This window comes from Haliotis rubra, unplaced genomic scaffold, assembly GCF_003918875.1.
Source record: "Haliotis rubra isolate DU_JTF1 unplaced genomic scaffold, ASM391887v1 Scf573, whole genome shotgun sequence".
Taxonomy (NCBI): Eukaryota; Metazoa; Mollusca; class Gastropoda; order Lepetellida; family Haliotidae; genus Haliotis; species Haliotis rubra.
This window is the reverse complement of record NW_025767272.1, coordinates 541130-567953: the sequence shown is the minus strand read 5'-3', so window position 1 is coordinate 567953 and position 26824 is coordinate 541130. Positions and strand designations below refer to the sequence as shown.

General features: G+C 39.6%; 1 protein-coding gene and 1 long non-coding RNA gene across 2 annotated transcripts in view; one reads left to right on the top strand and one right to left on the bottom strand.

Annotated features, from left to right (window-relative positions):
* LOC124254510 overlaps positions 1-4292 on the bottom strand; it is a 68333-nt gene extending 64041 nt beyond the window's left edge. The window contains exon 1 of the long non-coding RNA XR_006892478.1: positions 4210-4292. This is a non-coding gene — a long non-coding RNA (uncharacterized LOC124254510). The remainder of the gene's footprint in view (positions 1-4209) is intronic.
* A 4989-nt stretch (positions 4293-9281) lies between these two features.
* Positions 9282-26824, top strand: part of LOC124254501 (NAD(P)H-hydrate epimerase-like) — a 391625-nt gene continuing 374082 nt past the window's right edge. The window contains exons 1-2 of the mRNA XM_046688315.1: positions 9282-9358; positions 12196-12331. Of these exons, the coding sequence (XP_046544271.1) occupies positions 12222-12331 (110 nt within the window). The 5' untranslated portion in view covers positions 9282-9358; positions 12196-12221. The remainder of the gene's footprint in view (positions 9359-12195; positions 12332-26824) is intronic.

Genomic DNA, 26824 nt, shown 5'->3' with positions numbered 1-26824 from the left:
ACAATAATATGGGTAGTATCTTACAGTCGAATATTTTGAAATAGACATCATATGATAAGTCTTTAAAGCTACAAAGGCATTTTGTAATACACACTAAAGCTTTCTTTGCCTTAAGTGAAATGTGTTTGGCAGAGAGGGACCAATTTAGAGTTCTATTAAATGATACTCCAAGGTACTGGTGCGATGTAACGACTTCAAGCATAGCTGATTTATATGTCCATTTTTCTGAATTTGATAGTTTAGGTCCTTTTTTAAAAATCATAATTTTAGTTTTATCAAGGTTAACATTTAAGGACCATTTATTACAGTAGGTTTCTAAAGCATTAATTTGGCTCTGTAGACCAATCACTGACTCTGAGAAAAACACCACATCATCGGCAAACATCAACATAAATATTTCAATAAGATCTGGATATAATTGGACGCCAGTGGAACATGAATGGTTAATCTCAGACACTAGATCGTTGATAAAAAACGAAAATAGGAAAGGGATTAGGACACAACCTTGCCTAACACCAACAGGACAGTCAAATACGTCTGTAAGAACATTGTTGTTTGTGCGGACACAGGCTTTAACATTTTCATAAATACTTTTTAATGTTTTATCCATTTTTGAATGGAGACCGTGTTTATTAAAGACATACCATAAGTTGTGTCGCTGTACTGAATCAAATGCCTTGGAAAAATCTACAAAACATGCATACAGTTTGCCACCTTTCTTAGAAACATGTTTACAAATTACTGCTTGGAAAACAAATATATTATCTGTTGTAGTATAGCCTGCTCTAAAACCTGCTTGTTCTTCATTTATCATATCCAAACTGTCTGACCAGAATACCAGGCGGTTATTTAAAATGTTTGTATATATTTTACCAAAAATACTTCAAAGGGAAATGGCGCGATAATTTTCCGCATTGTTAATATCGCCTTTTTTATATATTGGCACAATTATTGCTTTTGCCCATTTTATAGGGAATGCTGGGAAATCATCTCATAATTCCCATTCAATTTTCCGATGACTATTTAAACAACATATATTTGACATACCAATCAGGTTTCACGTGGCTGTCTATGGGATAGATTAAAAGTTGTACATATATATATGGCGCTTTATCAGGTGTCATTCGATAACTAATCAACGGAAAAATGAAAGAAAATTATGTCCACGTAGCTGAAGATGATTTCCAAGATGTTTGCAAAATATCAAAATAAAATGACTTCTACACAATGTATGAACATTGTTCTGGCAACAGTTAATTAACATGTAAGTCTATGGAAATTTCACTAGTGATGACTCACTTATGGCCAACTACTGTATATAATGCAATCTGTCACTTTGTCACTGCAACCGAGAAGCGTGATTTGCAAATTTAAAGAAAGCAATCCTTCAGCCAGTTTACGCCCAAATCGGTAAGCAATTTGAGGAATCTTTTGGACATGCCAGAGGAAAATCTACAATTGGGGACATTTTGAAGCTAAAGATAAGTAGTTAGGAATTTCTTAAGAATTCTGAAAAATTAACAGACTTTAAACCAACGAAACAGACTGTGCTCCCTGACTTCTTTACTTCATAAGGGACTGTTCATAGTTTATTACTAAGGGGGTGATGAATATATTTATGGAGAAACATATACAATGTGAATGACCTCCCTAAAATTTATGCACAATGTAAGCACCCCCCCCCACACACACACACACACACACACACTAACACACACACCTCCCTGCATCTCATGTACAAAATCAATGCCCCCCTCCTACAATTGCATATAAGCCTATATTTCATATAATTTTAATATTTTCTGATGTATTGTAAAACAAATTCGTAACGTTGAAAAGATTATTGTCATGAGTTCAATAAATGATGAAACTCAGTGAAAATTGGCGAATTCTTAACAAAACTCAACACCAAAACGCAGCTGGTCACATGCACGCTAGTTGCACATACCTTTCAGCAATTTGATGCATGGTCCTCGCGCTCGTGCAACTCATCAGCATAAGGTTCGCAGTTGGTTCCCCAAAGTTGTAGAGAAATTCATCTTCAATGTAACCATATATATATATACATAACATATAGTGAGTTTTTTTAAGTGAGTCTTAAGTTTTGATGTGTAGTATATGTCGCCGGATGTATTTCCCCGTGCATTGTGTATCGCTTACTTCAACACAACCCCGAACCACATTATTTTCCCTACTCCCAAGCCCTATCTGCAGTGCTAAGTTCTAAAGGGAGCAAGTCTAGATTTCCTCCAGTCTGGTTCCCTGGGTCCGTTGCGCCTGCGCTACGCTCCGACACTGACCCAGGCAACCATGCACTGCCGAATGGCGGCCTTCGCTGCAGGGAGACGCGCCATGCATTTACTATAGGAAAATCCGAGAACGGGTGGTTAGAATTTTTTCATAGCATTTTCATCGATACTATGGGAAAATATACGTCACCAGAACAACGGCCATCGTTACTTTCAGTGTACAAACACGTTATTTAAGCAGTTTCGAGACACGAAAATCGTCGTTACATTGGCGATATGTAAACAATGACACACACCCTATTTTCATCACCGACATGTGCTTTGATATTTCGTGTCAGCTCGCTATTGCCACGAAATCGTACATATAAAACATGAATCTGAACGACCACATTGATTGAATATAGTTAGCATCTTTATTTTAGCAAATGTGATCACGTGTAATTCGATGATTTGGCCCCCATTTCACCTGTTTTGTGTGTTGGAAATAAACTGAACGCCCAGTAATAGTAACTAGAAAATGGTTGTTACCACATTATATAATTAATAATAATTATTTCTAATACATTTGAAACACATAAATGATTCATTCAACGATGGTTTTTTTTAACGATGTATGTGCTTTCAAAAATGCAATAATGATAGAAGAATATGGCCTATTTATTATTTGTATTCATTTGGCATAAATCATTTCAATATAACATTGGGCTGATCACGGTGATGCAATAGGCATTGATCTTAAAAAGTTTAACAATAGTCATAGTATGGCAACATCTGCGTGATTCTACTGGGAAGTCGATTACACATCGGACCATTATATATAACATGGAATGTACCCCATTCCCCACCCCATATATAGGTACAGTTTTGTATATAATAGGAAAACGGACACATTATGAAATATTCATAACTGTGTGTGTTTTAGCTTGTTTTGAAAGAGCCCACTCATAAATACAGACTATCTGAAGGTTATCTCCCATTTGACAGACACCCATTTGACAGACAACCAATTGGCAGACACTGAACTAGAAGGTTAATTAGGGTAACACCTACGGGTATAATGGAACAGTCCACTGTCTAGTGAGTAGAGCAGGGTGAGCCTGAAACAGGTTCGTTACTGAGAAGTTTGATTGTGGGTAAATAGAACTTTGTTGTGATTAAATGATATATCATTTCTCTTATCAAAATTGATTTTACTATCAATTACTATCGAATATAAAAACAGGTTTGTCACTGAGAGGTTATATTGTGTTTATTGATAGAAAAGCCCCCCTCCCAATAATAGCATATGTACAACAGAACTTAATTGAGAAAACGTTTTGTTGGAGAGATATAGATATGTACATATTTGAAAACATTCTGATTTGTAGTAAATGAGACACCTGCATTGCCATGTAAGATACGATTAATACCAATCAGTGTTCTAATTTTAGCAATACTTTCTTAAGATTTTAACAGTTTATGTCTTTGTGTAGTATACAATGGACATTCAAGGACGTAATGAAAAACATTCTCACATCTATGGCCACATTGACATGATGCGTCATTTTAAAAAAAAATTATTCTAAATATATCGTAATTAAGTGCATATATCATATATCTTAATATTGTGTGCAAAACATATGACTTCTTTATTCCATATGAATAATATTTAGGTTCACATTTGTCTTTATTTGACTTATATGATACAACAGTGTCGCAATTTCTAATAGAGAAGCTAATGTTTTCAATATGATGATGCCGACTCCCGTTAGACTAGAAATGTTTATGAAAATAAACTGTTCAAATTACTGTCTTTTCATCCATCTTTCAAAATAGATATTATTCAGTTTGTTCCTGTGTTTTTATTTGGACTATTCCAATATAATGTGCAGGTAACAGGTAGTAGATAATCTGTTCACTGAACCGTAAATGTTGTTGTTAAGGTGTCTGCGAACTGGCTGTCTGCGTAATGGGAGGACACCCTTTGATTGCATGAAACACGCATGCCAATGAAGCAATTCTATTATAATTCCCTTAGCTGTTTAATATAAATATAGACATGAGTTGTACACAACATCAAAGTTGTCTTGTCTGTCTGTCGAAGATTTCAGATGAAAGAATTTCGATAAAAGATGTTGGTTGGTTTGTTGTTTAAGGGTGCACATGGTTCTATTCCAGACTGGACCAGGCAATCCAGAGATCAACAGCATGATGATCGATCCGATAAAAAATGTTACAGTGTGTTACAGACTTTATATATATATTATTGTTTAAGACATATACATAATTCTTGTGGCTGAGTAGTGAGTGAGTATGTATGGTTTTACGCCGCTTTTAGCAATATTCCACCAATATCATGGCGGGGGACACCAGAAATGGGCTTCACACATTGTACCCATATGGGGAATCGAACCCGGGTCTTCGGTGTGACGAACGAACGCTTTAGCCACTGGGCTACCCCACCGCCCCTATGGCTGAATAATGCTCACATACAAGCAATACATGCATATGAAACTCATCTTCAACAAAAGATCTTCCCCTTAATATACAATATTTATTCAGTGTATGGGACATTTGTGTATCTTCCAAAACCGACTGGAAGTTTAAACCTACTACATCTGAAAAGGTCATGGGCAGTCTTAGGTTACAGGGATAGGGAATGTAAAATTCATTTCCACATTTAACAGTGATTTAAAATAAACTGATAAACTGTTGACAGAACTACACCCTGATTGTTGTAGGTTGTCAAGTGATCTTCACATCTTGTGCTAACCGCACATATTCAAATCAGAATATTCTAAATATGAATGAGTCTAAACAGAATATTATTAGTATCAGGAGGCCATATGGTACGGCATTTGCGAGGCAGTTTGCGTTCATCCAAATACAGTAGCCTGCACCAATACCTTATAGGGCTTGTGGTGTGCACAAGTTGGAGAGGGGTTCTGCCACATTCTTCCCAAACCATAGCATTGTTTGCTGTTTTGAAAAACCGTTTACACATTTTATGCTGTACGTCTTCAATATTTTTACAATATGAGGTCCCCTATACTTCTGCACCATTACACACTATAGGAACAATCATAACATTAAAAATCATAATTAATCTTGACATGGTTTATTTTCAACTTTCTTTTGACATCTGTACTATACCGTAACAGCCTCTTTACTCTGTGCACTAAGAGTAGTTAGTGCTTTGGTCCAAAAAAGTTTACAATATTGATTTTTTAAAAATAAAATCACAATAGTGGACTGGTACAGAGCAAATTACCCAAAATGCAAAAGCAAAATCACTGATGGTGTGTTGAATTATGTATGCATGCACTGCTGTAAAGTATAATAAAGTAAAGAAAAGAGTCCATAGCAGCATTTAACCAAACTAGTTAACTGATATCTGACTGAAAAATTGCTGACATCAGATGATTTGTATCAGATCTATTCTAATAACACCAGGGTTATGATGCTCAAAATAATCAATGTACAGCAAATGTATACTCTGATACTGGCTTAAGGCCATAAAAACTACAGTTCTCATGACAGGTTTCATTGGTAAAAATCACCCTTAATTCAACAGTTCACAAATAGTGGAATGTTTATCGTCCAAAACGTTCTTTTTCACATATATGTTATACCAATGCTTTAACATACTGATCATACCATGTATTTTTATACATTCAGTTTAGTAATATAAAGTAACTAATTCATTGTTTTGAGCTGTATATGTGTGTGTATTTTTGTATATAGATCATTTGATTCACCATGTTTATTATCACCATAAACATTTCTGAATGATATTGGTATATTTGTTAACTGTTTCATGTTGTTTTGTAGAGGCTAAATATCAGAATGACAAACCCTGTCATTAACATCATCAATCCTAAACACTTTACCTTGTAATTTCACAAGGCGATCGAAAAATATATCGACCTAACCCCCCCCCTGAAACGATGGAAGACACGGGACATAATCGGCGATATTTTCGTCATCACATTTGCTAAAATAAAGATGCTAACTATATTCAATCAATGTGGTCGTTCAGATTCATGTTTTATATGTACGATTTCGTGGCAGTAGCGAGCTGACACGAAATATCAAAGCACATGTCGGTGACGAAAATAGGGTGTGTGTCATTGTTTACATATCGCCAATGTAACGACGATTTTCGTGTCTCGAAACTGCTTAAATAACGTGTTTGTACACTGAAAGTAACGATGGCCGTTGTTCTGGTGACGTATATTTTCCCATAGTATCGATGAAAATGCTATGAAAAAAATTCTAACCACCCGTTCTCGGATTTTCCTATAGTAAATGCATGGCGCGTCTCCCTGCAGCGAAGGCCGCCATTCGGCAGTGCATGGTTGCCTGGGTCAGTGTCGGAGCGTAGCGCAGGCGCAACGGACCCAGGGAACCAGGCTGGAAGAAATCTAGACTTGCTCCCTTTAGAACTTAGCACTGCAGATAGGGCTTGGGAGTAGGGAAAATAATGTGGTTCGGGGACTGAGACAGACTAGTCAGCCACGGCCATACATCACCTTCTACTGATGTTCCTATATTTTACAGAATAAACAGCTTTTAACGACTACGCCTCAGTCCAATTTATCAGCGGCCAGGATCCGCGACAAATATGTATATATGAAAGAATATATTTTCATTGTGCAATGATGCCCGATCATGTTTCTTGGCAAATTCAAATAGCCGGACAACTCGGACGATTTTCGGACGTAACCAAAACGTCCGTGTAAACGGTGCTCGACTGTATTTTTTAACGGCAGAGTTTTTTCCACTTTTACCCATCCTGTAGTTACGTGAGATAAAGTTTTGGAGTTACGTTTTTTGGCGATATGCTTTAAAATTTAAACTTAAGAAAATGGTGTTTTTAATCTCCGTTTTTGAACCGGTACCTAGAGCATTTACCATTGACGCATATTGACAAGCTGCCACATTGTCGGACGCAAATGCGTGCAGCATGGTGAACGGGGAAGCTGCAGAACTCTCAGGGAGTGTATATTGTACGTTCGCTTCATCACTCATCACAAGTACAGACCCATCAAAGCAGAGTCTGCTTCAACGTGCTTAAAGGAGAATATGAACGAAAACAAAACCTTTGATATATTGTAAAGGATATTCTAAAAGTCACATTCCGTGATTAAAATTGAACAAAAAGTTTGTAAAATAGCAATAAAAACACAAAAACGTACTCGTATTTCCGCCTCTTACGGAAACACCCGACAGTTAATGAGCAGAGGGGGTATCACGTGAAATGACGTCATAAGTGGCTGTTGCTGATGGCTTCCTCTTTGATTTTACCTCACAACTTAACAGTGTCAGTGGATTCTGAAGCAATAAAAGATGTTCCTGGTGTCATTTCTGAAATGGATGTTAGACCGTATCAATACGATCCAATTTTACATCTTGCAAAACAATCTTCCACTGAAGATGAAGGAGAAGAATCAAGCGAAACGGAGGCCATGCTTGAGGTCAAAATAAATATAAAAATAGATCATATCATTTAACAAGATTACTATTTGTCAGCAAAATGTCATACAGTTCCAGCCAGCAAACTCACCCCTATAAATATGTGACCAGTCACTAAGAATTATGTTATCGTTTTCATACTGTATTTAACATATTGTTTTGTTCTATTCTGGAGTGGTATTTTGCTGAGTTTTGTTTGCTGTTTACAGCCACATTCAGTAATATCTCAATTATATGGCGGCGGTTTTGTGCAATCGAGGCCGGACCAGACAGTCCAGTGATCAACAGCATGAGCACCGATCTGTGCAAGTACCAAGTCAACGAACGTGACCGACCAATCCCGTCAAACAAAAAACACAGACTTGGTAAATAATCAAATAAAAGCAAAGAAGAAACATCTTTCACTAGAAGCAATATTTTCATATCCCCCAGTCTCTAATGCTAAGTTAAAATGTCCACATCTGAAATTTGAAAGGGAAGATCTCAAATTTAAACAAATATTAAAATTTAAGTATTTTTCTGTATTATTTTTCTGATATAGGGTTTTATGGTGACAATAATAAATAATTTTATGAGCGTTTTCAATTGAAGTACATACCCTGATAGCAATGTTCGTTGGGCCAACATTGGCCAACGTAGGCCCAATGATGGCCAATGTTGGTCCAACATTGGCCCAACGGACATTGCTATCTGGGATCAGGATTGTTTTTAGTTTTCGGTCAGTCTGTGTTTAAAAAGAAAGATAGCATAAAATACTTAACATTTCAATAACCTGACTGATCCATGCATTTCCAAAACCATATACATAAAATATTTTAACATCAGTTGCCAAAGTCACACGTCCAACATCCTCTGATGACATCAGCATTTCGTAACAGTGGAGTCTATTTGGGGGTAAGTACAATATATGACACCAATATTTGATAACCTTAAGCCCCGTTCACATGCACCTGTTTGCACATATAAATACACACATGAGCAAATTGACATACGTGTGTAAATCTGTCATGTGAACGCATTTACTCACGTATGTAAATATACACTAGGAGCAAATTTACATGTGGTCAGTACCAGGTGTAAAAGTATATTTACACATGTGCAAATTTGCACTGCGAGTAAATTGTGTCATGTCATCTTCATTTAGGGGAAAATTACATATTACGTAACCAAAACATCACTATTACACACGTATGTAAATTTACACATGTGCAAATTTACTTACCTGAGTAAATTGTGCAAGTGAATGGGGCTTTAGTCATTTATACAGTTTGTAAAGGAACTCTACCACATTCTCCAAGTACCACATTAATAAAAGTAAGTTTACCAACTTTTAAAAAACGCTAACAAAATTTAATTTGAACAAACTCTATGAGTTTACAATTACTGGTGCCCCAAAGTTCAGATAATATAAAGGTGAGATCATACAATCAAATATTTTAAACAAATCTTTACATTTGACACTAACCATTTTTCTTAGAAAGTTATTTACAGAAAAAAATGCCTTATTTGCCTGGGGAACAAGACATGTCACGGCTGGTATTTCAAGCATTCAAGAGTGGGTTATTTCCCTTTACCGTAATCGCTCTTCAGCTTGTCCCGGAAATAACACGAGTTGATCACGAATCGTTGAGGTTGGGACATCTCCTGCAACCAAGGTGGTTTGCATGTTTTTGAATGAAATTGTGATGAAAAAGTTGAGAATATATTGTCTTTTGGGTGTGATCAGTTAGGCGGACGGCTTGATGTAAGCTGTCAGTCTGGACGTGGCGAAATAACTGCACATGAACGTGATCGTTAACTAGGTGATACAGTTTTCGTGCATGGTTGACTGCCGATAAACCGCAAACAGGAAAGTGTGCAAACTTTGTGGTGTGGTCGAAGCAAGAATAATCTAGCAACTCCGTGTAATATAGATTCTGTGGGTAGGATTGTCATGGTTGGTGATGACACATCTTTCCAAGACGATGTTGATTTTGTTCTTATCAACAGATCATGGATTGACAGGTCCAGATTCCAATATACAAGATACCAGTGCCCCATTAGGGACCATTCAAAATTTAAGAGGTGTGTGTGTGTGTGCGCGTGCGTGCGTGCGTGCGTGTGCATGCGTTCGTGCGTGTGTGTGTTTTTAAGGCAGGATTCAGCTATTTTGTAAATATCAATATTATTATGCTTAAAACTAATGGGAAAGGGTGGGAGGGACATTGATTTTGATCATGACATGCAAGGGGAATTTGGTGGTGGTGGTGGGGGTCACATACTTTGTACATACATTTTAGGGGGGCATTCACATTGTACATCATCATCATCATCACACATCCCCCCTAACCATGAATTATGAATGTTCACTTACGTCAATTAAGCAATGTTTGAACAATGTTAGATAATACATTAAATTATTTATCCCAAAGGAAATCTGGATAAGATGAGCACCACATCTCAGCCTATTGATGAACACACCATACAACTGCAAATAAGTTCACAAGCTTATCTATTCAATATTAAACGTGGCACAAATGAATCAACACTTGTAATTCATACAAGCATCTTGCATGTGCTAATTGATAAGAGTGTGTTTCTTTCTACTTGTTGTCAAAGGCACACACACAATGGAGAAGTTTGGTGTGTACTGGGGCTATAATGAATACACTGTGAGGTGAACTTACAACATGTATCACAAACATGATTATCTGATGTTTTCGTTTGTAAAAATAATGAGGCCATGTACATAGCGCTGAACTCCACACCGCAGCGACATGCTCTAAGGGCATGCAACATGATATACATTATTATCCCGGATAACCCAAGCTGCCTGTGAGGTGCTAAAAGATTAATAGACACTTATCCCACCGGGCACCCATTTTCTGCTGGGTGTACAATTTTGTGAATCAACCTTTGCAACTCTGTGACTCTTTGCACCATCAACCTTAGAACAGCAGAAGTTTCATTTAATTGCTTTGAATGTAGTGTTCACAATCGTGTTTAAAACTAACAGGATATTGGGTCCTGTAAGTTTCAGATGTCTGTCTGACCCATTGAAAATTCACAGGACCCATAGAATAAAATTAAACACACATTTCAGATTTAACATTTCTTATAACTGGCATTGAAATTATTAACAAACATAAGATTTATAAACAGCAAACAAGTGTCACATGTCACGTATCAGGGGTGGAAATAACCCATTGCCCGACGTCCGAGTCTAGTGTTTTTTTCTGTTGGGCAAGCAAATTTGTATATCACACTGTACCGGTGTCCAGTTGACTTTCCAATCTTAATTATGTTGTTAATTTAAAGAATCAACAAGAAAACGGCCGGTTTAGTGGAAAAATTATCAGGGCAAGTGATTTTACATGTGCCACTGTACCGGAGTACACTAGCAATTTTAAAGTTATTGCCACCCCTGCATATTACAACTACAGTCAGACACTGGGGCTGGCGGGTTGTAGACTTTTATCGGACCGTCGGCGAATCTGCCGGATTTGTCAGAGGGTCAGACGCTATTCGTGAACACTGTAGACTAAGAATGTGATATCTTTTTTAAACAAGCACTACATCATGACGTTGCTGCTTACAGCCGAATGTTTTGGTTGGCATTCTGTAAATGACCGTGGCAGGGTGGCACTTTACGCATGGCTTGTATATTCCATTTTCAATATATCCCTTTCATAAATCACAGACAAGATATTAACACTAACCTACAGAAAAACACTTTTTACAAAACCAGTAACATTTCATTCTAGTGACCGTGATAATGAATTAAATACATCAACTGCTCACTTATTATTGTATTTGTTACCGAGTATTCCTTTGTGTCACCAGTATTCATTTGTGTTATCCAATATCAATAACTCACAAATGTCATACATGACTTGAATCCTCACAGACAACTGTCACAGAACTTGAATATTGATGACAGCAGTTCTTGAACACAATCTCACTGCTTGTTATTTTCTGTTTAAGCTTATTATTGCAGGATTGCTATAAATGTTTGTGTCTAATCGAAAGAAGGATTAAAAATTATTATCGATTGTAAAATACATATTTTCAATTAATCTGAATTTTGTTGTTTTGGTATAACACACTTGAATGAAGTAAACTAACCATTAACTTTGATGAATATTCACAGACAAACATTCGTTGAACAGTGTAAAGCTAAGTGCATTGTAATATTTTAACCACTTTTATTGTTTAATTACACTTCCAGTATCTTTCTTGCATGCATGCATTTCATTGCATGACAGTATTAGTTAGAAAAAAAACTGGGAAAAACCCTTAAAATTAGTGATTACATTAAAAACGTATATATTTTGATTATACTCGATAATCGTTCACCACAAGTCCTCCGATAATCGATAGTGGATTTGGTTTCAGATTCCCAACACTAGTGTCTAATTATGTTTACACTGTCAGATTAGAGTTTGTAATTAATCATACAATATATCCTCCTGGCTGTTTAGTTTCACGTTTCCATGGTAACTTATTATTTCAGATTCACAGCTGAAGGTGAAATACCCGATGAGAACTGCAGCTGTTCTACTGTCTACCCTGAAGTCAGTGACTCGACGCATCATTTTCAACAGAACTGCTGCAACTATGGCCGACATGGGTGACCTCAAGTTTTTAGGGTATGTGACAATATATATATCATGTTGTTTCCTTGCTCCTTTACGGTACCAGATACTCATGCTTATCCATTCCAGGTAAAAATATCAATGCCGGTGATGAAAACACTGTGAAAGTGTTGATGACGTTGCTGTGTATGTTGGTGATGAAGTTGCTGTCCATGTTGATGATGAAAACACTGTGAAAGTGTTGATGACGTTGCTGTGTATGTTGGTGATGAAGTTGCTGTCCATGTTGATGATGAAAACACTGTGAAAGTGTTGATGAAGTTGCTGTCTACGTTGGTGATGAAATGACTGAAGTTGATGATGTTGCTATCGATGTTGGTGATTCAAACACTGAAGTTGATGATGTTGCTGTCTATGTTGGGGATGAAATGACTGAAGTTGATGATGTTGCTGTCGATGTTGGTGATTCAAACACTGTGAAAGTGTTGATGATGTTGCTGTCTATGTTGGGGATGAAAACACTGTGAAAGTGTTGATGAAGTTGCTGTCTACGTTGGTGATGAAATGACTGAAGTTGATGATGTTGCTATCGATGTTGGTGATTCAAACACTGAAGTTGATGATGTTGCTGTCTATGTTGGGGATGAAATGACTGAAGTTGATGATGTTGCTGTCGATGTTGGTGATTCAAACACTGTGAAAGTGTTGATGATGTTGCTGTCTATGTTGGGGATGAAAACACTGTGAAAGTGTTGATGAAGTTGCTGTCTACGTTGGTGATGAAATGACTGAAGTTGATGATGTTGCTATCGATGTTGGTGATTCAAACACTGAAGTTGATGATGTTGCTGTCTATGTTGGGGATGAAATGACTGAAGTTGATGATGTTGCTGTCGATGTTGGTGATTCAAACACTGTGAAAGTGTTGATGATGTTGCTGTCTATGTTGGGGATGAAAACACTGTGAAAGTGTTGATGATGTTGCTGTCTATGTTGGGGATGAAATGACTGAAGTTGATGATGTTGCTGTCCATGTTGATGATGAAAACACTGTGAAAGTGTTGATGATGTTGCTGTCTATGTTGGGGATGAAATGACTGAAGTTGATGATGTTGCTGTCGATGTTGGTGATGAAAACACTCAAGTTGATGATGTTGCTGTCTATGTTGGGGATGAAATGACTGAAGTTGATGATGTTGCTGTCGATGTTGGTGATTCAAACACTGAAGTTGATGATGTTGCTGTCTATGTTGGGGATGAAATGACTGAAGTTGATGATGTTGCTGTCCATGTTGGTGATGAAAACACTCAAGTTGATGATGTTGCTGTCTATGTTGGGGATGAAATGACTGAAGTTGATGATGTTGCTGTTGATGTTGGGGATGAAATGACTGAAGTTGATGATGTTGCTGTCTATGTTGGTGATTCAAACACTGAAGTTGATGATGTTGCTGTCTATGTTGGGGATGAAATGACTGAAGTTGATGATGTTGCTGTCGATGTTGGTGATGAAAACACTCAAGTTGATGATGTTGCTGTCTATGTTGGGGATGAAATGACTGAAGTTGATGATGTTGCTGTCCATGTTGGTGATTCAAACACTGAAGTTGATGATGTTGCTGTCTATGTTGGGGATGAAATGACTGAAGTTGATGATGTTGCTGTCCATGTTGGTGATTCAAACACTGAAGTTGATGATGTTGCTGTCTATGTTGGGGATGAAATGACTGAAGTTGATGATGTTGCTGTCCATGTTGGTGATTCAAACACTGAAGTTGATGATGTTGCTGTCTATGTTGGGGATGAAATGACTGAAAGTTGATGATGTTGCTGTCGATGTTGGTGATTCAAACACTGAAGTTGATGATGTTGCTGTCTATGTTGGGGATGAAATGACTGAAGTTGATGATGTTGCTGTCGATGTTGGTGATGAAAACACTCAAGTTGATGATGTTGCTGTCTATGTTGGGGATGAAATGACTGAAGTTGATGATGTTGCTGTCCATGTTGGTGATTCAAACACTGAAGTTGATGATGTTGCTGTCTATGTTGGGGATGAAATGACTGAAGTTGATGATGTTGCTGTCGATGTTGGTGATGAAAACACTGAAGTTGATGATGTTGCTGTCTATGTTGGGGATGAAATGACTGAAGTTGATGATGTTGCTGTCCATGTTGGTGATTCAAACACTGAAGTTGATGATGTTGCTGTCTATGTTGGGGATGAAATGACTGAAGTTGATGATGTTGCTGTCGATGTTGGTGATGAAAACACTCAAGTTGATGATGTTGCTGTCTATGTTGGTGATTCAAACACTGAAGTTGATGATGTTGCTGTCTATGTTGGGGATGAAATGACTGAAGTTGATGATGTTGCTGTCGATGTTGGTGATGAAAACACTCAAGTTGATGATGTTGCTGTCTATGTTGTGGATGAAATGACTGAAGTTGATGATGTTGCTGTCCATGTTGGTGATTCAAACACTGAAGTTGATGATATTGCTGTCTATGTTGGGGATGAAATGACTGAAGTTGATGATGTTGCTGTCCATGTTGGTGATTCAAACACTGAAGTTGATGATGTTGCTGTCTATGTTGGGGATGAAATGACTGAAGTTGATGATGTTGCTGTCGATGTTGGTGATGAAAACACTCAAGTTGATGATGTTGCTGTCTATGTTGGGGATGAAATGACTGAAGTTGATGATGTTGCTGTCCATGTTGGTGATTCAAACACTGAAGTTGATGATGTTGCTGTCTATGTTGGGGATGAAATGACTGAAGTTGATGATGTTGCTGTCCATGTTGGTGATTCAAACACTGAAGTTGATGATGTTGCTGTCTATGTTGGGGATGAAATGACTGAAGTTGATGATGTTGCTGTCCATGTTGGTGATTCAAACACTGAAGTTGATGATGTTGCTGTCTATGTTGGGGATGAAATGACTGAAGTTGATGATGATTTGCTGTCGATGTTGGTGATGAAAAACACACTGTGAAGTTGATGATGTTGCTGTCTATGTTGGGGATGAAATGACTGAAGTTGATGATGTTGCTGTCGATGTTGGTGATGAAAACACTCGTTGATGATGTTGCTGTCTATGTTGGGGATGAAATGACTGAAGTTGATGATGTTGCTGTCCATGTTGGTGATTCAAACACTGAAGAAGTTGATGATGTTGCTGTCTATGTTGGGGATGAAATGACTGAAGTTGATGATGTTGCTGTCGATGTTGGTGATGAAAACACTGAAGTTGATGATGTTGCTGTCTATGTTGGGGATGAAATGACTGAAGTTGATGATGTTGCTGTCGATGTTGGTGATGAAAACACTGAAGTTGATGATGTTGCTGTCTATGTTGGTGATTCAAACACTGAAGTTGATGATGTTGCTGTCTATGTTGGGGATGAAATGACTGAAGTTGATGATGTTGCTGTCGATGTTGGTGATGAAAACACTCAAGTTGATGATGTTGCTGTCTATGTTGGGGATGAAATGACTGAAGTTGATGATGTTGCTGTCCATGTTGGTGATTCAAACACTGAAGTTGATGATGTTGCTGTCTATGTTGGGGATGAAATGACTGAAGTTGATGATGTTGCTGTCTATGTTGGTGGTGAAAACAAGTTGATGATGTTGCTGTCTATGTTGGTGATTCAATGATGTTGCTGTCCAAGTTGATGATGTTGCTGTCCATGTTGGTGATGAAAACACTCAAGTTGATGATGTTGCTGTCTATGTTGGGGATGAAATGACTGAAGTTGATGATGTTGCTGTCCATGTTGGTGATTCAAACACTGAAGTTGATGATGTTGCTGTCTATGTTGGGGATGAAATGACTGAAGTTGATGATGTTGCTGTCTATGTTGGTGGTGAAAACACTCAAGTTGATGATGTTGCTGTCTATGTTGGTGATTCAAACACTCAAGTTGATGATGTTGCTGTCCATGTTGGTGATGAAAACACTCAAGTTGATGATGTTGCTGTCTATGTTGGGGATGAAATGACTGAAGTTGATGATGTTGCTGTCGATGTTGGTGATGAAAACACTGAAGTTGATGATGTTGCTGTCTATGTTGGGGATGAAATGACTGAAGTTGATGATGTTGCTGTCCATGTTGGTGATTCAAACACTGAAGTTGATGATGTTGCTGTCTATGTTGGGGATGAAATGACTGAAGTTGATGATGTTGCTGTCGATGTTGGTGATGAAAACACTCAAGTTGATGATGTTGCTGTCTATGTTGGGGATGAAATGACTGAAGTTGATGATGTTGCTGTCCATGTTGGTGATGAAAACACTGAAGTTGATGATGTTGCTGTCTATGTTGGTGATTCAAACACTGAAGTTGATGATGTTGCTGTCTATGTTGGGGATGAAATGACTGAAGTTGATGATGTTGCTGTCGATGTTGGTGATTCAAACACTGAAGTTGATGATGTTGCTGTCTATGTTGGGGATGAAATGACTGAAGTTGATGATGTTGCTGTCGATGTTGGTGATGAAAACACTCAAGTTGATGATGTTGCTGTCTATGTTGGTGATTCAAACACTGAAGTTGATGATGTTGCTGTCTATGTTGGGGATGAAATGACTGAAGTTGATGATGTTGCTGTCGATGTTGGTGATGAAAACACTGAAGTTGATGATGTTGCTGTCTATGTTGGGGATGAAATGACTGAAGTTGATGATGTTGCTGTCCATGTTGGTGATTCAAACACTGAAGTTGATGATGTTGCTGTCTATGTTGGGGATGAAATGACTGAAGTTGATGATGTTGCTGTCCATGTTGGTGATTCAAACACTGAAGTTGATGATGTTGCTGTCTATGTTGGGGATGAAATGACTGAAGTTGATGATGTTGCTGTCGATGTTGGTGATGAAAACACTCAAGTTGATGATGTTGCTGTCTATGTTGGGGATGAAATGACTGAAGTTGATGATGTTGCTGTCGATGTTGGTGATTCAAACACTGAAGTTGATGATGTTGCTGTCTATGTTGGGGATGAAATGACTGAAGTTGATGATGTTGCTGTCGATGTTGGTGATGAAAACACTCAAGTTGATGATGTTGCTGTCTATGTTGGGGATGAAATGACTGAAGTTGATGATGTTGCTGTCCATGTTGGTGATTCAAACACTCAAGTTGATGATGTTGCTGTCTATGTTGGGGATGAAATGACTGAAGTTGATGATGTTGCTGTCGATGTTGGTGATTCAAACACTGAAGTTGATGATGTTGCTGTCTATGTTGGGGATGAAATGACTGAAGTTGATGATGTTGCTGTCGATGTTGGTGATGAAAACACTCAAGTTGATGATGTTGCTGTCTATGTTGGTGATTCAAACACTGAAGTTGATGATGTTGCTGTCTATGTTGGGGATGAAATGACTGAAGTTGATGATGTTGCTGTCGATGTTGGTGATGAAAACACTCAAGTTGATGATGTTGCTGTCTATGTTGGGGATGAAATGACTGAAGTTGATGATGTTGCTGTCCATGTTGGTGATTCAAACACTGAAGTTGATGATGTTGCTGTCTATGTTGGGGATGAAATGACTGAAGTTGATGATGTTGCTGTCTATGTTGGGGATGAAAACACTCAAGTTGATGATGTTGCTGTCTATGTTGGTGATTCAAACACTCAAGTTCATGATGTTGCTGTCCATGTTGGTGATGAAAACACTCAAGTTGATGATGTTGCTGTCTATGTTGGGGATGAAATGACTGAAGTTGATGATGTTGCTGTCGATGTTGGTGATGAAAACACTCAAGTTGATGATGTTGCTGTCGATGTTGGGGATGAAATGACTGAAGTTGATGATGTTGCTGTCGATGTTGGTGATTCAAACACTGAAGTTGATGATGTTGCTGTCTATGTTGGGGATGAAATGACTGAAGTTGATGATGTTGCTGTCCATGTTGGTGATTCAAACACTGAAGTTGATGATGTTGCTGTCTATGTTGGGGATGAAATGACTGAAGTTGATGATGTTGCTGTCGATGTTGGTGATGAAAACACTCAAGTTGATGATGTTGCTGTCTATGTTGGGGATGAAATGACTGAAGTTGATGATGTTGCTGTCCATGTTGGTGATGAAAACACTCAAGATGATGATGTTGCTGTCTATGTTGGTGATTCAAACACTGAAGTTGATGATGTTGCTGTCTATGTTGGGGATGAAATGACTGAAGTTGATGATGTTGCTGTCGATGTTGGGGATGAAAACACTCAAGTTGATGATGTTGCTGTCTATGTTGGTGATTCAAACACTGAAGTTGATGATGTTGCTGTCTATGTTGGGGATGAAATGACTGAAGTTGATGATGTTGCTGTCGATGTTGGTGATGAAAACACTCAAGTTGATGATGTTGCTGTCTATGTTGGTGATTCAAACACTCAAGTTGATGATGTTGCTGTCTATGTTGGGGATGAAATGACTGAAGTTGATGATGTTGCTGTCGATGTTGGTGATGAAAACACTCAAGTTGATGATGTTGCTGTCTATGTTGGGGATGAAATGACTGAAGTTGATGATGTTGCTGTCGATGTTGGTGATGAAAACACTCAAGTTGATGATGTTGCTGTCGATGTTGGGGATGAAATGACTGAAGTTGATGATGTTGCTGTCCATGTTGGTGATTCAAACACTGAAGTTGATGATGTTGCTGTCTATGTTGGGGATGAAATGACTGAAGTTGATGATGTTGCTGTCCATGTTGGTGATTCAAACACTGAAGTTGATGATGTTGCTGTCTATGTTGGGGATGAAATGACTGAAGTTGATGATGTTGCTGTCCATGTTGGTGATGAAAACACTCAAGTTGATGATGTTGCTGTCTATGTTGGTGATTCAAACACTGAAGTTGATGATGTTGCTGTCTATGTTGGGGATGAAATGACTGAAGTTGATGATGTTGCTGTCGATGTTGGGGATGAAAACACTCAAGTTGATGATGTTGCTGTCTATGTTGGTGATTCAAACACTGAAGTTGATGATGTTGCTGTCCATGTTGGTGATTCAAACACTGAAGTTGATGATGTTGCTGTCTATGTTGGGGATGAAATGACTGAAGTTGATGATGTTGCTGTCGATGTTGGTGATTCAAACACTGAAGTTGATGATGTTGCTGTCTATGTTGGGGATGAAATGACTGAAGTTGATGATGTTGCTGTCGATGTTGGTGATGAAAACACTCAAGTTGATGATGTTGCTGTCTATGTTGGTGATTCAAACACTGAAGTTGATGATGTTGCTGTCTATGTTGGGGATGAAATGACTGAAGTTGATGATGTTGCTGTCCATGTTGGTGATGAAAACACTGAAGTTGATGATGTTGCTGTCTATGTTGGGGATGAAATGACTGAAGTTGATGATGTTGCTGTCCATGTTGGTGATTCAAACACTGAAGTTGATGATGTTGCTGTCTATGTTGGGGATGAAATGACTGAAGTTGATGATGTTGCTGTCTATGTTGGGGATGAAAACACTCAAGTTGATGATGTTGCTGTCTATGTTGGTGATTCAAACACTCAAGTTGATGATGTTGCTGTCCATGTTGGTGATGAAAACACTCAAGTTGATGATGTTGCTGTCTATGTTGGGGATGAAATGACTGAAGTTGATGATGTTGCTGTCGATGTTGGTGATGAAAACACTCAAGTTGATGATGTTGCTGTCTATGTTGGGGATGAAATGACTGAAGTTGATGATGTTGCTGTCGATGTTGGTGATTCAAACACTGAAGTTGATGATGTTGCTGTCTATGTTGGGGATGAAATGACTGAAGTTGATGATGTTGCTGTCCATGTTGGTGATTCAAACACTGAAGTTGATGATGTTGCTGTCTATGTTGGGGATGAAATGACTGAAGTTGATGATGTTGCTGTCGATGTTGGTGATGAAAACACTCAAGTTGATGATGTTGCTGTCTATGTTGGGGATGAAATGACTGAAGTTGATGATGTTGCTGTCCATGTTGGTGATGAAAACACTCAAGTTGATGATGTTGCTGTCTATGTTGGTGATTCAAACACTGAAGTTGATGATGTTGCTGTCTATGTTGGGGATGAAATGACTGAAGTTGATGATGTTGCTGTCGATGTTGGTGATGAAAACACTCAAGTTGATGATGTTGCTGTCTATGTTGGTGATTCAAACACTGAAGTTGATGATGTTGCTGTCTATGTTGGGGATGAAATGACTGAAGTTGATGATGTTGCTGTCGATGTTGGTGATGAAAACACTCAAGTTGATGATGTCTATGTTGGGGATGAAATGACTGAAGTTGATGATGTTGCTGTCGATGTTGGTGATGAAAACACTCAAGTTGATGATGTTGCTGTCTATGTTGGGGATGAAATGACTGAAGTTGATGATGTTGCTGTCGATGTTGGTGATTCAAACACTCAAGTTGATGATGTTGCTGTCTATGTTGGGGATGAAATGACTGAAGTTGATGATGTTGCTGTCGATGTTGGTGATGAAAACACTCAAGTTGATGATGTTGCTGTCTATGTTGGGGATGAAATGACTGAAGTTGATGATGTTGCTGTCCATGTTGGTGATTCAAACACTGAAGCTGATGATGTTGCTGTCGATGTTGGTGATGAAAACACTCAAGTTGATGATGTTGCTGTCTATGTTGGTGATTCAAACACTGAAGTTGATGATGTTGCTGTCTATGTTGGGGATGAAATGACTGAAGTTGATGTTGTTGCTGTCCATGTTGGTGATTCAAACACTGAAGCTGATGATGTTGCTGTCTATGTTGGGGATGAAAACACTCAAGTTGATGATGTTGCTGTCTATGTTGGTGATTCAAACACTGAAGTTGATGATGTTGCTGTCTATGTTGGGGATGAAATGACTGAAGTTGATGATGTTGCTGTCGATGTTGGTGATGAAAACACTCAAGTTGATGATTATGATGGAGGTGTATATGATGTAGATGGTTCAACCAGTTGCTGTTAAGGAGTTGTTGTTGCTGAGCTGGAATTGAGGCCCCAGTAAAATCTCTGTTAAACTCGTGTCCGTTGGTCTGCTGACTTAGTTGACTGTTTCTCTTCTCACTGCTACCCTCTCTACACACAGGCTTGTCACTGCTACCCTCTCTACACACAGGCTTGTCACTGCTACCCTCTCTACACACAGGCTTGTCACTGCTACCCTCTCTACACACAGGCTTGTCACTGCTCCCCTCTCTACACACAGGCTTGTCACTCCTACCCTCTCTACACACAGGCTTGTGGCTGCTACCCTCTCTACACACAGGCTTGTCACTCCCCTACTCTCTCCTACACACAGGCTTGTCACTGCTACCCTCTCTACACACAGGCTTGTCACTGCTACCCTCTCTACACACAGGCTTGTCACTGCTCCCCTCTCTACACACAGGCTTGTGGCTGCTACCTTCTCTACACACAGGCTTGTCACTCCTACCCTTTCTACACACAGGCTTGTCACTGCTACCCTCTCTACACACAGGCTTGTCACTGCTACCCTCTCTACACACAGGCTTGTCACTGCTACCCTCTCTACACACAGGCTTGTCACTGCTACCCTCTCTACACACAGGCTTGTCACTCCTACCCTCTCTACACACAGGCTTGTCACTGCTACCCTCTCTACACACAGGCTTGTCACTGCTACACCCTCTCTCACACACAGGCTTGTGGCTGCTACCCTCTCTACACACAGGCTTGTGGCTGCTACCCTCTCTCTACACACACACAGGCTTGTGGCTGCTACCCTCTCTACACACACAGGCTTGTCACTCCTACCCTCTCTACACACAGGCTTGTGGCTGCTACCCTCTCTACACACAGGCTTGTCACTCCTACCCTCTCTACACACAGGCTTGTGGCTGCTACCCTCTCTACACACAGGCTTGTCACTCCTACCCTCTCTACACACAGGCTTGTGGCTGCTACCCTCTCTACACACAGGCTTGTCACTCCTACCCTCTCTACACACAGGCTTGTCACTCCTACCCTCTCTACACACAGGCTTGTGACTGCTACCCTCTCTCTACTACACACAGACTTGTCACTCCCTACCCTCTCTACACACAGGCTTGTCACTCCTACCCCTCTCTACACACAGGCTTGTCACTCCTACCCTCTCTACACACAGGCTTGTCACTCCTACCCTCTCTACACACAGACTTGTCACACTCTCTACCCTCCTCTACACACAGGCTAGTGGCTGCTACCCTCTCTACACACAGGCTTGTCACTCCTACCATCTCTACACACAGACTTGTCACTCCTACCCTCTCTACACACAGGCTAGTGGCTGCTACCCTCTCTACACACAGGCTTGTCACTGCTACCCTCTCTACACACAGGCTTGTGGCTGCTACCCTCTCTACACACAGGCTTGTCACTCCTACCCTCTCTACACACAGGCTTGTGGCTGCTACCCTCTCTACACACAGGCTTGTCACTCCTACCCTCTCTACACACAGGCTTGTGGCCCTCTCTACACACACTCTTGTGGCTGCTACCCTCTCTACACACAGGCTTGTCACTCCTACCCTCTCTACACACAGGCTTGTGGCTGCTACCCTCTCTACACACAGGCTTGTCACTCCTACCCTCTCTACACACAGGCTTGTGGCTGCTACCCTCTTTGTTGTGTATTGTCTGTCTGTGTCTTGGAGAAATATTTACAGATTTCAAACGGAGATGAAAAGTATGCTCCTTTGCTCCCTTCACATCCAAGGACAAACTTGAACATGTTTTTGAAAACTAAAGCATTTTGTTCCCCACAAGTATATTGAAAAACACAGGACAGAATCTTCATCAAAGTCGCTCGTCATACAGTTAAAGGGTTCGAAATACCCCATATATTAGTGTGCCATGGTACGGTAATTATTGAAATGGCACGGCTAAAAAATGTTCTCGGTGCCCTTTTGACATGCCTGATTTTTCAGAGACATAACTCACATGTAGTCATTTAATCCCCAAAACAATTATTTTTTTCCAAATTAAATAATACTATACATATTTGAATGCTCATAAACCCATTTCTTTATTTAACAATAAATTTCAAATGATCATCATCATTGTCATTTATTCTAAAAACATGTGGGCATACTCAATTTCTGAAAGGCACACCTAAAATATTTGTCTGGTGCCCTAAGGCACACTTAGAAAAAAAAGTATTTCTATCCCTGAGTTGCAACTCCTAATATCATATTTGTGATATGCAAAATAACTGCAATTTCTAACATACGAAAATGTATGTATATCATCACCATATCCAGTGTGAAGTTATCCAGATGGCGCTTTTAGGGGAATAACATGGATTACATAAGAGGATGGAATAATGGGATAACGCCTCGTCTTTGTTAACTCTTCGGCATAGACTGATTATTTTACATCTAGTTTCCCGATGTGGGTATTACAAGGATTAGGCAGCGCTTATCACATTAGAGCTGACAATGTTACAGGTACAATTCTATTACCAGGCTGATCCAACTGCATTTGCGTCACTCTCGCGATCCTACTGTGTAGCGTGTTAATGTGCAGCTGGGGGCGCCATTTGCTGGAGTCACTGATGCTGGGATGAAGACATGTGTCTGTTAATTTGCCACCATCTTCAGTTGTCCAGGGTATTCCTTTGTATTATTTAAATAAGGTGGTGGTGTGTGTGCATAGAGCTCAGGTCACAAATCCGTTGAAATTGACTAATGTTGAGCGCGGAGAGTCTTTGGATATGTGACGAACTGGCTAAAGCGCCAGGCTAGTGATCCAGCGAGCTTGAGGTGACGGGATCGAGCCCACCTGTGACCGGGTGTAAAAACCTTGGAGTCAACTTTGTGTGCAGATTCTTCAGTTTTGTCACAACCCCTAGTGTACAGTACACAACCCTGTGCACTTAAAAGAACCCACGAATCCGTTGATATATGACCAGATAGTGGCCACATGAATACATGCAAACACCCAGTTGCGGGTACAGCAACGTGCAGTGAACTTGGACAAAGTACTGTGACTATGTGTCCCAGTCCACCCAGCTGTGACTGGGTACCTCGTTAGGATAAGAAAGCCACAATAACTCGGTGCGCCCTAGTGGCTGCAAGAGTTGTATGCTCCCCAGGGAGTTGAGATTGACAATACGATGTGCCGTTGAGATTGACATCCAGTGAACGAGGGAAAAACAAAGCGCCTTTGAGCAGCTGAGCTGAGCTGGATATCGGTGCTATACAAATGTTAGTATGTATGTATGTATGTATGTATGTATGTGACTGTGTTGGCGGCTTGACTCCTGAGAGTGTCTAGGGCCTCAGTCGTGTCTCACAGTGAAGCACACGTAATTTTACAACAAACAAGGGTTGCTGAAAACAGATTGTAACACAGATCTTCACAGTGAGTGAGTGAGTGAGTTTAGTTTTACGCCGCAGTCAGCAATATTCCAGCTATATGAGGGTGGTCTGTAAATAATCGAGTCTGGACAAGACAATCCAGTGATCAACAGCATGAGCATCGATCTGCGCAATTGGGAACCGATGACATGTGTCAACCAAGCCAGTGAGCCTGACCACCCGATCCCGTTAGTCGCCCCTTACGACAAGCAAGGGTTACTGAAGGTTCATTCTAATCCGGACCTTCACGGGTCCGATCTTCACACGTCTGGCATGGGTCTTTATATGGGTTGCAGAATACAGTTTAAAGTACCACTGAACCAAACTCAGACTGCTCATTGACATTCATTTTACATTTAATTGAAATTTTTGTTTAATCCAAACTAGTAATGAGTTGTTTGATGTGCTATTTTCCTTGAGACAGCTCAAAATGAAATGGATGCTCTGAGTGTGATTTATGATTTCAACAGTTAGTTGACTGCCTGTTTTATTAATATAATGCTGTGTAAATCAGATTCACCTGTTCAGCTCATTAATGCTTCTGAAGACTTTGTTAAATGTCTATTGCATCCGATGAGGAATACAGAAATGTTTTGCACTTTTTGCATTACATTATCAGAAATGTCAAATATGAAAGGCGGACATGCATGTGTTCTAAAACTTTGACGTATGCTTGCAGTTTTCTTCTTTTCAGGGAACATTGTACTTTATGAGAGGTTTTTGTTGTTTATCATTGGTGGATGTTAATATCAATCTCGGTAAATATCAACGTGAGAAAAGATGATGATGAAGAGGAGGAGGAGGAGGATGATGATGATGATGATGATGATGATGATGATGATGATGATGATGATGGTGGTGGTGGTGGTGGTGGTGATGATGATAATGATGACGGATGATGATAATGATGACGATGAAGATGGTGGTGGTGGTGATGATGATGATGATGAAGATGAAGAGGAGGATGATGGTGATGATGATGGTGGTGGTGGTGGCGGTGATGATGATGAGGATGATAACAATGGAGATGGTGGTGATGGTGGTGGTGGTGGCGGTGATGATGATGAGGATGATAACAATGAAGATGATGATGATGATGATGATGATGATGATGAAGATGAAGATGATAATGATGATGATGATGATGATGATGATGATGATGATGATGATGATGATGATGAAGATGATGATGATGATGATGGTGGTGGTGGTGATGATGATGGTGGTGGTGATGGTGGTGGTGGTGGTGGTGATGATTATGATGATGATGATGAAGAGGGTGATGATGATGGTGGTGGTGGTGATGATGATGGTGGTGGTGATGGTGGTGGTGTTGATGATGATGATGATGATGATGAAGAGGTGATGATGATGGTGGTGGTGGTGGTGATGATGATGATGATGATGATGATGATGATGATGATGATGATGATGATGATGAAGAGGGTGATGATGATGGTGGTGGTGGTGGTGATGATGATGACGGATGATGACAATGAAGATGGTGGTGGTGGCGATGATGATGATGACGGATGATGATGATGATGATGATGATGATGATGGTGGTCCCGCAGTTATAGCATCTGTTCTCAAGGCCACCACCACTAGCCTATTATAGAAGTGTTTTTGTGCTAATATTGTTCCATTAGATGAGTTAAGACACGCAAGAGTGTTAGAGGTGAGGCCATGACATGAGAGAAAAGTAGACCAGGAAGTTATAAGCGTAGGTTCATAATTGGATAATTGGACTCCAGTAACTCTAGCGTTAATATGGACGATGCTGGTACGATGCAGCTGGTAATTGGCCAGTTCCGGCAGCGTCAGGCGGATGGACGTGACCATGAGCCTAATTTCTCGTTTTCAGCTTTGATTTGTTTGTTTGTTGTTTAACGCCACACTCAGCAATAGTCCCACTATATGGCAGCAGTCTGTAAATAAAGTCTGGACCAGACAATCCAGTGATCAACTTTATGAGCAATAGGAAAACAATGACGTGTCAACTAGTGATGGTCCGATTAATTGAAATAATCGAAGATTGGTCGTAGTGACTAAACGACCAAGCAATCGATCATGTTTTCTCATAATCAAACACAAACAATTCTGGAACACTTGTTTTCATTAACAATATTTTTCACATGGTTGGTTTTGTCTGTTACATTTCTTAATGACTACAAG